The following is a 12,722-nucleotide window of genomic DNA, read 5'->3' as shown; positions in this document are numbered from 1 at the left end:
CATGCAACGAGTTGCATTAGCAGCACTAAAAATGCACAGGCACACACGCATACAGTCTTGTGGCCGCATCTGCACTTTATGCATTAACGTCGCATGTGTGCCAAACGAATATAATTGGAATTATTCAGCATTCGTACCGTATTCCCCGCCTAATTGCATTTTGTAACTAATTTAATAAATTTCACAATGCCCCTAAATAAGCACACACACACCCAAAACTATTGGTGTAAATGATATGTGTGAAACTAGAACCAATAAATATCCCTAAATCATCAAACAAGATGACAACAAATTTTTTGCAGCCTATAAATATTACATATTTATATCAGCATTCATATCTCTTTTTCTGACATTTATATGTGGAGCATCCTAAGGTGGAATTTATTTGGATTAAATTACTAATTAATTGGGAGTCATTTGCATATTTTCTAACTCATTATCGAAATCTTTGGCTCGCTTATCAATTATTTCAGAATTTTCTAAATAATTACTAAATTGCTTATCTGTTGAATAATAAATTAAGTGAATAAGTGCACTTTTTTAGTACATGAACATAGCAAAGTTTGAATAATAAAACCCTTTAAAAAATGAAAATCCACAAAACTAAATAAATAAATTGAAAAAGTAATAAAAAAAATTTGGAGTAATAGACTATTTTTTTTACCATGTATGAATCCTTGCAGGACCTCCGTATGTGAGAGCCATTGGACCGATTAAAGCCGTTGCCGGCGAGGATATAATTGTGCACTGTCCGTTCGCCGGTTATCCCGTCGAGCAAATTAGATGGGAGAAAGCGCACCAGGAATTGACAACGAGTAAGACAAATTGCTGGGGGAGGGGGTGGGAAGTCTCGAGTCCTGAGGGTCTAACACATTATTGTCCAACCGCAAAACCAGGCAACCACTACGAACTGGCTTCGGTGGCCGACGGAGGGCAGCTGGTCATCAAGAATGTGGAGCCGGGTCGGGATCAAGGGATTTACACGTGCATCGTGAGGAGCCGGGCTGGCGAGGAGGCTCGCCGGGACATGCAGCTGAATGTGAACAGTAAGTAGTGGGGACGACAACTGTCGCTGTCCCCTTTATTTTGCTCCTTTCGAGCGACATTAACGTCCGGCCGCCCCGCCGGCTAATCGCTCATCAAGGTCCGCCCGTCATCGAGCCCTTCAAGTTCCCCAAGAATCTGCAGGAGGGCGGACGGGCCCAAATCACCTGTGCGGTCTCCTCAGGCGACATGCCCATCTACTTCAGCTGGAAGAAGGACGACAGCTCCATCCCAAGCAGTTTTCAGGTAAGCCCGTTGCCCGTCACTCCAAAGTGCAACGAAAAACTTTGCTGTATCTTTTTGTCCTTGCCATTCTCGAGATACCCGGTAGTTTTGGCAGACGAGTGTTTCCTACTGTCGTGAAAGTAGTCTAAAGTTCTTAAATTCTTAAGAGGGTTTTAGATTAAAGCATTTGATTGCCGGTTTTTATTAGCTGCAGTCTCTTAAACTTTGCTATAAAAAAGTGGATGAAAAGTTTATATTATCTTTTGCTTACTTCTTCGAAAGGTTTTTGTACGTTCTTATATTTTCGTATAACTTAAGCAATAACTTATTGAATATTTAAAAATATTTCTACAATAAAATTGGGTAGCCAACGGTCCGTAAACTTCTCCTAACACCTATCCAACTTGTGTTTCTTTCAATTTACAAGATTACCGAGAAGAAGGAGGAGTTCTACTCGCTGCTGGTCTTCAAGGATATCAGTGCGAGGCACAGTGGCAAGTACACCTGCTATGCCAGCAACGCGGCTGCCAAGGTGAACTATACGGCGGAGCTGCAGGTGCGAGGTGAGTGGGTGGAAGGGGGAGAGGTCTGGAGAGGATTCGGTACTCGGGATTCCGGATTCCAGATGGGTTGGAATGCGATGCGATGGGATTGAATGGCTGTGTCTGTGTGTGTGTGCGTCTGTGTCTATTGAAGCGATGCGCTGCTGTTTCAAAATAAATCACACAGGATTTGTGCGCCGTTGGCTGCGAAGTTTGCCCTTTTTTGGGGCTACAAAACAAAGATACACATGCACACGGGTCGAGAGTTGTTAATTTTGTTGCCGTTTTCGTTGTTCTCCTTTCCATTCCGTTCGTTACGCATTCGCCCTGTGGCCCGGTCACGTTTCAGTGGCGCCTCGCTGGAGCTACGAGCCCATGGACACTGCCATTATGCTGGGCAACACAATATCGATAAATTGTGAGGCGGAAGGATATCCGATTCCAGCCATTACCTGGTTCAAAGGGCAGGGTAAGTTTGCCAATCCCAATCCCAATCCCGGTCTGGGACCTCTATACACAGTTCATTAAAGTACCAAAATTGTTTGAGAAGGTTAAGAGCATGTGCTCTATCCACTTGGCCTTATCAATTAACATTTCGGGTCTTTGACTTGAAATGAAGTTGAACAAAATTTAAGATACGATTATTCAATCGATAATAATAACATTTTTAATTCAGCTCATTTTGTCATGATTAACTATATTTTTTTATTTGATATTTTTTATTTCTGCTTATCCTCAATAGGCAAAGGGTCAAAGGACTTTAAGCCCCTGACTATGCGTAATCACTCACTGCTATTAAATCTCGCAACGGATAATGATGAGGGCTATTATATGTGTCAGGCCACCAATGAAATTGGAGCAGGACTCAAAAAAACGATTCGAATTAATGTGAATGGTAATGGCAGATAAAAAAGCTGAATGAAAAGAGTAAGGTGTAATAATTAAACCCTCCCACTTAGAACCCGCCCGATTCGAGCAGTCTGCCCGGAATATCAGTTCCCGCCGCAACGATCCCGTGACCTTGGACTGTCATGCCAAGGGCGACGAGCCCATCACAATCGGTTGGACCCAAAACAACGGACGCATCGACTTGAATAACTTCCGATTTAGCATAGCGGAGATGAAAACGGAAAAGGGTGTGGACTCGCAGCTGACTATTGGTCACTCAGATCGCCACGATTCCGGGGTCTACCGATGTATAGCGGAGAATCCCTATGGACGAGCGGAGCAGATCATATTTCTCGCCGTTCAGGAGCGACCTGATACGCCCTCCAATCTGGAGATCTTCGAGGTCGGTTCGCGCACAGTAAAGCTCAGCTGGCGACGACCCTTCGATGGCAACTCGCCGGTGCTCAGTTATCTAGTGCAGTATCAGGCCCTCAAGTACCTACAGTCACACGGGTCTTTGGGTGCGCCTGGAGGGGATTGGAACGGGCAGAACGTCATCAATGTCAGCCTGCCGTCGACGAGCATTAGTCGCAGGTATGTGCTGATGCTTGGAACATGTAAAGCTTCACAGGTTTTTACACCTCAAAAATAAAAGACAAATCCCAAAAATTTGTAAAAAAAGATAATCTGGTACATCTTTTAAGCAAACTTAATTTTATTTAGCTTTTTATTTATTTTTAAAAACGTTTGCTAAATATTTATGTATTTATTTTATTTTCTTTGTCAGACTACATTTCGTTAAATTAATTATATCATGTTGACACAAATTGCGCTGATGTTATTAAACATATTTTCATACATAATAAAAGTTTGAAATATTATGACACTTATATTGACGGTTTTCTCTGTACTTTGCTTTTGTTTGCCTTTTGGGACAGCTATGACAGCGACCTGCGGGAGAGCGCCATTGTGGCCGGTCTGACCCCGGCGACCACCTTTCTGATTCGCATGCAGGCCATCAACGAGATCGAGCGGAGCGCTTACACCGAGGCCATTGTGCTCAAGACCCAGGAGGAGGCGCCCACCGAGGCCCCGTCCAATGTGCAGGTGCAGACGGGCGGGGAGAGCGAGCTGATTGTCACCTGGCAGGTGGGTGTCGCGTCAATTAATACACAAAAAAAAATATATGCATACATAAAATCTGGAATTAAAAGCCAAAGTTCAAACACAATAGTTAATTAACATTTTTAATAATATAACTTTGATGTCAATAATTTTTGATAATATGAATTATTTTTTGATGAAATTATCCTAATTTCTGGAATTTCTTTGTGTGCACCTATTAATTGCAGATACCGCCGCGGGAATCCTGGAACGGTGAGCTCATCGGTTACACCGTAAACTGCAGCGAGGAGAAGCAGAACATCAACTTCATCAGCGTGGTGAACAACTCTCTGAAGTCCACAATTGTCAGCGGCTGGGCGACAACTAAGGCGACTTTGAGGGGCCTTCGGAAGTATACCCGCTATGCGGTCACCATCCGTGCAATGAATAGCTTCGGTTCCGGTCCCTGGAGTGCGGCCATCTTCGGGACGACGGCCGAGGGAGGTGGGTACTCGAGTAGCTAATAAGCCCGATTCGCAGACAGTATACAAGCGTACATATATTGCAATTCGCGGCATGTGTATCTCAATCTTTTCGCAGTTCCCGAAGCAGCGCCGCAGAACGTCAACTGCACCGCCCTGTCCTCGCAGAGTCTGAAGATTTCGTGGCTGGAGCCACCGCTTCAGTTCCACGGCGGCATCATACAGGGCTATAAAATTTTATATCGCCCGATTGTGCATCAAAGTGAGTATATGCTGCATCCACAGACGGGGTCAAAATGATAGCATTTTTTGTAGATACAAGTTATATAAACTTTCTAGACTTTTTTTATAAATTAAAAATAAAATTTAAATTTAAAAGAATTACGTTTCGAAGAAGAACAGACAAGGTTAAGAAAAGCAATTCCAGAATTCTATTATTTCATTTCCGTTTTTTTAAAACCAATACCATTTGGAGGTCCCAGTTCTATTATTTCAGGCACCACTGTATACCTCCACTTACTACAGCTGCGTCAGTTTGCAGTTGGCACTTTATGACGCTGATTTTGTTGATATTGCCGGGGCCTGAGAGCGCTGTGCAAACAGCTATAGATATGATACGATATCCAGGCAGACAGCAAAGCAGGATGTGCCAGGATGAAGTGGTCGGGAGACGAATAGGAGGGGGTTGAGTTGCTCAGCTTTATTGGTTTTGGCGTAGGGTTCAATGGGTTGGCGCTGTGGCCCATTGATGAGACTGCAAGTTGTTGATTTTGGCACTGATTTTTCAAATCTCATCAAATCAATAACGCCAACTGACTCTGCATCGAAGTGGTGTGTTCGTTAAAATTAAGAAAGTTGCAAAGACATTTCTGTTTCATTTTGAAGTTGAAGAATTAAGTGAAAAGTTTGTAAATATGCAGAGACTGGAAGAGAAATATTAATATATGGATTTTTATATTAACAAAATATAACATTTTTGACTACAAGATAAGTTTCACATTTTGTTAGTTTAGTTTTTACTTCAAAAATAAGAAAAACATCACCAACAAAGTCATCCTAATGTGGTTTTTCCCCTTGAATTGCTATCTTTGTTTCCTACAGTTGACTTCCCCGCCAAGCTGGAGATCAAACGCACCTCGAACCTGGAGACGTACCTGCACACGCTGCACAAGGCCAGCAACTACTCGATACGGGTGCTGGCCTACACGGCCACGGGAGATGGCCTGGCCAGTCATCCGCTTTTCTGCCAAACGGATGACGACGTGCCCGATGCACCGGCGGCCATTAAGGCGGCTGCCCTGACGGCAGATTCGATTTTGATTTCCTGGCTCACGCCAAAAAATCGCAATGGGATCATTTCGCACTACACGGTTTATTCGAGGGAGGCGGGTCGCAAGGGACAGGCAAAAAGTGAGTATCAAAGAAATGGCGCCCAACGAGGGGTACTGTGAAAAGTATACGGTCATTTAATTTTTTCCGACCGGTTCAGCTCACATGGTGCGTGTCGACGAGAACGGGTATCCGGTGATATTCGAGTCACGCAGCCTGGCCGAGAATCAAATGTACGAGTTCTGGGTTTCGGCCTCCACATCCGTGGGCGAAGGTGAGCCCACATCTGTGATCGCCCAGGCCACCAATACGCGAGGTAGGTTGCAGCCAGTTAAATACAAAATACGCACAAATATTTGCACGCATGCACTCGAAGAAATGAGCGCAGAATAGTTTTATTTAAAAAAAATAACAGGATAAACATTTTATGTTTAAAGAAATTATTATTTTCGAAAATATTTAATTAAATAATTCTGTTACTTAAATAATCATTTTATTTTAAAATTTTATTATGATTGTATATGTAATAATAAAATTTTATGTATAACATTTTTCATAATTTGTAATTTACATTCTAATAATTAAATTGGTATAGGTAAAACCTTTTTTTTTTGTGATTACCTATACTTAATTTAAATTTTACAATGTTCTTACTATTATGTTATTCTACTTTAAATAGCGTAAAATAGTATAAATAAGAAAAGTACATTTCCCGAGTGTATGTATACAAATAAGCCGGTAAATTGTCGCTTTAATTAAAAATTGACATTTATTCAGCGTGCTGGCGAAAAGCCGCACAAGCCGCAACATTTTAATTTCGCTCACCTAACTAAATGTCCTGCCTTTCTGTTGTTCACTTTGTGTTTTTTCCTCGCCATTTATCCTGTTCCAGCTCCCGCCCGAATCGCCTCCTTTGGTCAGGTGGTGCGCAAGGCGGTGGGCACTGGTCTGGTGCTGGAGTGCCTGGCGGTGGGGAATCCCACTCCCCGCGCCCGCTGGCTGACCCGTGATCGTCCCGTTACATTTAGTCCTTTTTACGAGGTGACCAACGAGGGAAACCTAAAGATTCACCGTAAGTGAGCCCCATATTAAGCGGAAACCAAACATTTTTGTAGAATTAAACATATATTTATTATTTAATTGGGGTATTTCGAAAAGCAGAAAATATAATTTAAAATAAATGCAAACAAGCCTTAAACTATTTTAATAAAATTTTTCTTTGAAAAAAATATAGTTGGGCAACATTGTTCCAAGACATTTTCTTTTCAATTCAGATAGGATGGGTAATGAGATAAGATAATCATTTCTTTTTTCGTACATTTTCGAATGATTTTTCCATTTCCTCGTCACCCTTTTTTTCCGCAGGCGTCGAAGGCAGTCTGTCCGGAAATTATACGTGCACGGCGAACAATCTGTTCGGTAGTGACGAGATCCAGTACCAGGTGATTGCGATGAAGCCACCAGCCGCACCGCAAATCATCGTGCAGTACGCTTCCGCCGACAGCATTCGTGTGAGCTGGGATGCCCCCGACGATGGCGGAGCCCCGCTGCAGGGATATACCATATCGTACCATACGGCCGGAGAGAGCTGGTCCATCACGGAGCTGCTGCCCGAGAATAATGCCTTCACGATCTCGGGATTGAAGTGCGGAAATCAGTACATTATAAAAATGTCCGCTCACAATATGGTCGGCTCTGGGGTTGCCAGTGAGGAAATTAACGTCTGGACCAAGGGCAAAGGTGAGTAGGAACTGGGATGCAATTCCCAGCAGTCCTGTCCCGAATTCAAATTTTGTCTGCTGACCGCAAATGACACTCGGTGAAGTGTCACACTGAAAGCTTACAGTTATGGGCAAGATAATATAATCGAAATATTCTTCTTTTGATGGTTAAAAGGGGTTAATATTAAAACCTTTTTAAAAACAGTTCATAACTGTTTTTGTATATAACAAAAATTTAAATTAAAGTTAATATGGTTTTTTAAGAGTAGTAATTGGTTTTTAAAAACCGTCAATAAATACTAAAGTATAAAAATGACTGCGATTGTACGTTCCCAGTGACACATCCCCCCTTTTATTTCGTTAACATTTTCGATTTCCATTCGCAGCCTCCCAGGCGCCGAACGGCAACGAACTAATTGCCACAAATGCGACGTGCGTGAATTTGAAGCTGTCATCATGGCAAAACGGCGGCTGCAGCATTCATCATTTCTCCATCGAGCACCGACCGTTGGGTGAGTGCAAATTAGCAATGAATGCATGGGCGGGCTTTTTGGGTTTCCATTTACATCCAGCTGAATGGGATGGCCTAATTCCTTGAAAAAATTATCCACAAGCCGATTATATTACATTATTCATGGAGGCATTTGACTGCTATTGAAGCAGATAAAATGGGTTTTTTAGTGTTCATTTGTAATGTTCTTTTTGTTGTTATTGGGTGATTTATCTTAAATCATAAGCAAAAGTAGGTATAATTTTTACATGCTCAAAAAACAGTATTCAATCTTATTATTCAATTAAATAAATTAATCATTTTGCAAAGTTTGTTATTAGTTAAAATAGTGTCTCAAATCAAAACGCTCATATATCCACAAACATTTTTCAAAAATGTTGGTTCACCTTCCAAGAGATTTTAATTAAAAGTTGTAATTGCTTAATTGAGAGTATACAGGCGTCATCTTTGCCACCCTGTGTCGCACGGTTGCTGGCGTTTAATTTGCTTTAAATTAAATACAGTTAATATAATTATTTTTGTTTTCAATTAACTGACCAATCTACAGCCATTTGTATTTATAAATATTTATCAAATTTATTCCGTAGTCCATGCCGCGCTCAACGTGGCGTATGATGCATAATTTCCTTTTTTCCATCTCTCTTCTTTCCGGAACGTGTTTGTGTGTGTACTCTCCATCGGCCATTGCCCCCAGGCGACATACGGTGGACAGTTGTCACATCGGATATTTCGAATGCCGAGGAAAACCGTGAAAATTTAATCTTCTGCGACTTTCTGCCGGCCAAGTGGTATCAGCTGCGAATCTCCGCCACCAACGATGCGGGAAAAACGACGGAGCATTATCATTTCAGCACGACGAACATCGATGGCATCACCATTCCGCCGCCATCGGTATTCCCCTCGGAAAACGATTTGATGAACAATCTGATAAACTCAACAAATCCGACCAGCGGTGATTGGTTCGCGACGCTAATTGTCGTCGTCATCATCACCGTTTCCATCATAACGATGTAAGTGCGTCCTGTCCTGCTTTTATGCGAATTGGGTTGGCTCGCTGTCTCTGTCCTTTTTGTCCGGGAAAAAGAGGGAATTGAATTGGGAATTGAGGGCCGTGCAGGACGAAGTCGTTTGTCGTAATGGCTTGCGAATGTTAATTAAGGATTTATTAACTCTATTGCTGCCGAATGCAAAAGTAACGAACGGGAACTCTGCAGACAGGACAAAGAGATACCCCTTAATCCCCGCGTGGATTCCAGCATGGATTTCAGCAAAAACAAAAATGTTGAAACTCTTTTGACTTTTATTGGATTAATTTATGCAGATGCATTGACCTAAAGCTTTTCATTTAAAATTGCACTGGCACTAAAAGGAAATCCCTTACATATTTACGCCAATTATCATTTTTATGGTCTTTAAAAGACTTAACAGTAACCTAAATTTGTATGTTCGAGGGTATAGTCATTTTCGTAATAAAATTTTAAAAATTATTTAAATGCTCTGCTTGAAGAAGTACAATGAAATAGTTTACTCTTTTCCATTTATGTATCGTGACTTTAAGATTATGAATACAGTTTGGCTAGCAAGTTATTTCCGTCGATTTATTAGTAATCAACAGCAGATTAGTGTAGGAAAACTTATCTTCATTATTTAACTAGATTCATAATGGAACTTTATTTTTCTTTCGCTTCCCAGAGCCCTGACCATCAAACATCGACGCACCTTGTGTGGTCCCATTGCCGAGGGCTACGAGTCCCGAACTTTGCCCGGGGACTACAAGGAGGACCACGAAAATCGTCGCAATCAGCAGGTATATAGTGCCTCGCCGGTTAAAACCGTAGACAAGGGCAACGAGTCAGGTAAGTTGATTGAGTCGTAAGCGTATAGGTGCGAAACGTGATTCTCCTTAAAGGTGGCAATTAAACCACCTGTTATACACTCAGAAATATTATTTTACGTTTTATTATTTGAATATTTTAATATTACAAAATATATATAAAATTTATGTAGGTTTAGCTCTGCATAAATAAATTATAAATTTTTGTTAGGTATATTAAAATGATTAGTAATGGTTTGTTTTTAACATAATTAAATGAGGATGAGTAATGTAATGTAATATTTCCAAGTGCACTATATTATTTTCTCATTCTACTTTCCCTTTGCGTGTCTCAACTAGAAATGTACGAGATTTCGCCGTACGCCACATTTAGCGTGAATGGCGGACGGACAGGAGCGCCGGCCAAGACGCCCACACGTGCCGTGGCGGCACAAACGCCACTCGATTACACCATGCAGTTCAAGACTTTCGGGCATCCGGAGGGCGAGCCCCTGAACGCCACCGCCTATCCACTGCTGCCCAGTTCAGGATTCGGTCACGTGAAGAGCAAGTCTAGCTGGCACAAGCAGCGTTATTACAACACGGAAGGTAAATTCCTATTGAAATCAGTGATTCAAAATCAATTCTTCTTTAAAATATTAATTTGAGATAAATCAAAAAAAACCCAACAAAATGATTTTAAATAATAAAATACAAATTAAGAGAACTAAAACTTTTTTGCATGTATAGTTAATGTATAAACTTGGATGACATTTTCTCTTTGACTAGATGAATCCACGCTTAGCAAGTCGATGACCATTGTGGCCGGCTCACAGGCAGGACACTCGAAGAAATCCAATGGCGGTCGGAGTGCCAAGAGCAGCGCAGCCTGCAGCGGAGTGGTGGCCGGATCGGAGTCAGATACGAGCATCAGTCCCAGCACCGAGTTCTCCAATATGCCCACCTACCGAGTGCCCTGCAAGTCATCGCGCAGCAGCGACGGTCGAGCGGTCGTAGGTGCGTATGCGTAATACTAACTGTAGAAAATATAAATAATTTTAAGGATTTTTGCACGTTTGAAAACATGTATCATTTTATTGTTTTTCTTATCTTTTAGATATGTTCCGACCCGATTCCAGCACAGAGTCCAATAATGACCAGGGCTCGCCGGCGCCCGAGCGTCGCCACAACACCCCCCGCCATGTCCTTGGAATGGGCATGGCCATGGGCTTGGGAGCCGGTGGCGGAGGGGGCGGAGCCGGCGGTCCGCCCGAGAAGCGGAGCGCCGGACAGCGAAGCCGGAAGCACGGAAGTGCGGCACAACAGCCCAGCAACCAAACGTTGGAGCGAAGAAAGTGCCCTGGTAGTAGCAACAGGTAGTTCAGGTACCTAAACCCTAACAGATCCAAATTAAATTAGCAAAAGAAAATAACAATCGAAAAGAGTAACGTAAGGCTAGGAATGACATTCACTTGATGTACCGTAAGTTCTTAAAAATATTTAAATAGATTTAAATGCAATATTTAATTCATAAAAACCATAGAAGTTTTCCAAATTTATCTCTCATTCTTTAGGAGAAATATAATATTTTCTAGGTAGTTTCAAGTGAATGTCACACCTGCTGCAGACTATATTAGTTGGCAAAAAGCTGACTCGATCCTAGACTCATATAGCCAAATCTCCCGATCAATCTTTAGTTTAGACAGTGAGGTCGATGCGGAGACGGCGGCCTCTTTGGCCGCCTCCATAGCCGCCATGGCGGGGGCGGGGCTGGACTTGTCCGGCGGATTTCGTCCTCCGGCGGGATTCCACGACGGCCGGGAGCCGGGCGACCAGAGCGATTGCGAGCGGGAGCAGCGGGCGCTGGATCTGGAGGTGCAGCGCGTGATGGAGAGCACCGGGGACGCTCAGCTGGCCAAAATGGACCGCGAGGAGTTGACCTCACTGTTGGCAAGGTAAGGTATCCGACGCTTTGAAATTTTAATGCCGCCCAAAAGTGCTTGACCGTAGCTTGTGTTGCATGCCTGTAGCGTCTACCTACCCCGAACTTGAACTTGATCTTGATCTTGATCTTGATCTTGAACTTGAACTTGAACTTGAACCAAAGCCAATACTAACCAGTACTGCGAACCTCTAGGTATCACGAGAAGAAGGAGCAGGAGCGCCAAGAATACACGATACACGTATAATAGTTCTCACTGTACTCGGCAGTTACACTCAAAGAAATACACACACGATGACATACGAACTGTTGCATTTAAATGCATTTAGCTAAGATCTTAAGTGTTGTTCAATAAGTGTACACTACTACCACGTTTATGGGGCTGACACATGCCAAATGAAATTACTTGTAAATAATAAACATGGGAATTTAATAGGTTTTATCAATATTTTATAATTACAAATATTTAAAAAGTGGTCTATATAATCATGAAGTATTATAAATCCACACTTTATTGTTGTCATATTATATTTTTGATGTTTTGGAACTTTGAATAAGATCTTATGTGTATGCTGTTCCCCATATTTCCAAATGATAAATATTGTTTTTATACTGATGAGACAAGCGCATAAACGTGGTACATAAAGAATTTAGCTTGTAAGATGGCACCCAAAGTTCTCGCACACTCGATCGAGCAAATTAAAGACTATATCTAGAGACTTTATCTATAGAGATCTAACTGACTATTGATTACTGATGCTCCCAACTGATGTTGCAAGCGATTTCTATTGATATTGAAACCGATAATCGTTACGAGACGAGTTGAACTGTATCTGCTAGCTAGTAATACTATCAATATATACACACGCATATATATGTAATTCAATTTGTTGTGATAAATTAAACTGTTCTGATGCAAAAAACATGTCAGGTTAATGAACTGCATAACTCGATTGACACTTTCGTAGGCACTCATAAATGCTGTTTATTTCATCGATGTCATTTGGTTTTGTTCGATGGACTTTTTCATTCATTTGTTAAATTGACAAAAATCTGTTACTGCATTTATTGGAAAAGTAATAATTATGGAATTTAATTAAAAGTAGATAATCAACAATTAA

At 41.7% G+C, this 12,722-nt stretch overlaps 1 protein-coding gene across 1 annotated transcript in view; it reads left to right on the top strand.

Moving 5' to 3' along the window:
- Dscam3 (Down syndrome cell adhesion molecule 3) overlaps nucleotides 1–12,008 on the top strand; it is a 32,586-nt gene extending 20,578 nt beyond the window's left edge. Inside the window, exons 14-35 of the mRNA XM_017160100.3 lie at nucleotides 684–815; nucleotides 897–1,046; nucleotides 1,145–1,290; nucleotides 1,697–1,832; nucleotides 2,161–2,280; nucleotides 2,554–2,706; nucleotides 2,771–3,293; nucleotides 3,638–3,848; nucleotides 4,052–4,307; nucleotides 4,404–4,547; nucleotides 5,387–5,695; nucleotides 5,775–5,930; nucleotides 6,507–6,686; nucleotides 6,980–7,354; nucleotides 7,722–7,847; nucleotides 8,541–8,856; nucleotides 9,539–9,702; nucleotides 10,020–10,268; nucleotides 10,449–10,676; nucleotides 10,777–11,035; nucleotides 11,357–11,614; nucleotides 11,797–12,008. Of these exons, the coding sequence (XP_017015589.2) occupies nucleotides 684–815; nucleotides 897–1,046; nucleotides 1,145–1,290; nucleotides 1,697–1,832; nucleotides 2,161–2,280; nucleotides 2,554–2,706; nucleotides 2,771–3,293; nucleotides 3,638–3,848; nucleotides 4,052–4,307; nucleotides 4,404–4,547; nucleotides 5,387–5,695; nucleotides 5,775–5,930; nucleotides 6,507–6,686; nucleotides 6,980–7,354; nucleotides 7,722–7,847; nucleotides 8,541–8,856; nucleotides 9,539–9,702; nucleotides 10,020–10,268; nucleotides 10,449–10,676; nucleotides 10,777–11,035; nucleotides 11,357–11,614; nucleotides 11,797–11,848 (4,643 nt within the window). The 3' untranslated portion in view covers nucleotides 11,849–12,008. The remainder of the gene's footprint in view (nucleotides 1–683; nucleotides 816–896; nucleotides 1,047–1,144; nucleotides 1,291–1,696; nucleotides 1,833–2,160; nucleotides 2,281–2,553; nucleotides 2,707–2,770; nucleotides 3,294–3,637; nucleotides 3,849–4,051; nucleotides 4,308–4,403; nucleotides 4,548–5,386; nucleotides 5,696–5,774; nucleotides 5,931–6,506; nucleotides 6,687–6,979; nucleotides 7,355–7,721; nucleotides 7,848–8,540; nucleotides 8,857–9,538; nucleotides 9,703–10,019; nucleotides 10,269–10,448; nucleotides 10,677–10,776; nucleotides 11,036–11,356; nucleotides 11,615–11,796) is intronic.
- The last annotated feature ends 714 nt before the right edge of the window (nucleotides 12,009–12,722 follow it).

This window comes from Drosophila takahashii, chromosome 3R (genome assembly GCF_030179915.1).
Source record: "Drosophila takahashii strain IR98-3 E-12201 chromosome 3R, DtakHiC1v2, whole genome shotgun sequence".
NCBI lineage: Eukaryota > Metazoa > Arthropoda > Insecta > Diptera > Drosophilidae > Drosophila > Drosophila takahashii.
Note: the sequence above shows the minus strand (reverse complement) of the source record. Positions and strands in the feature narration are given on the sequence as shown.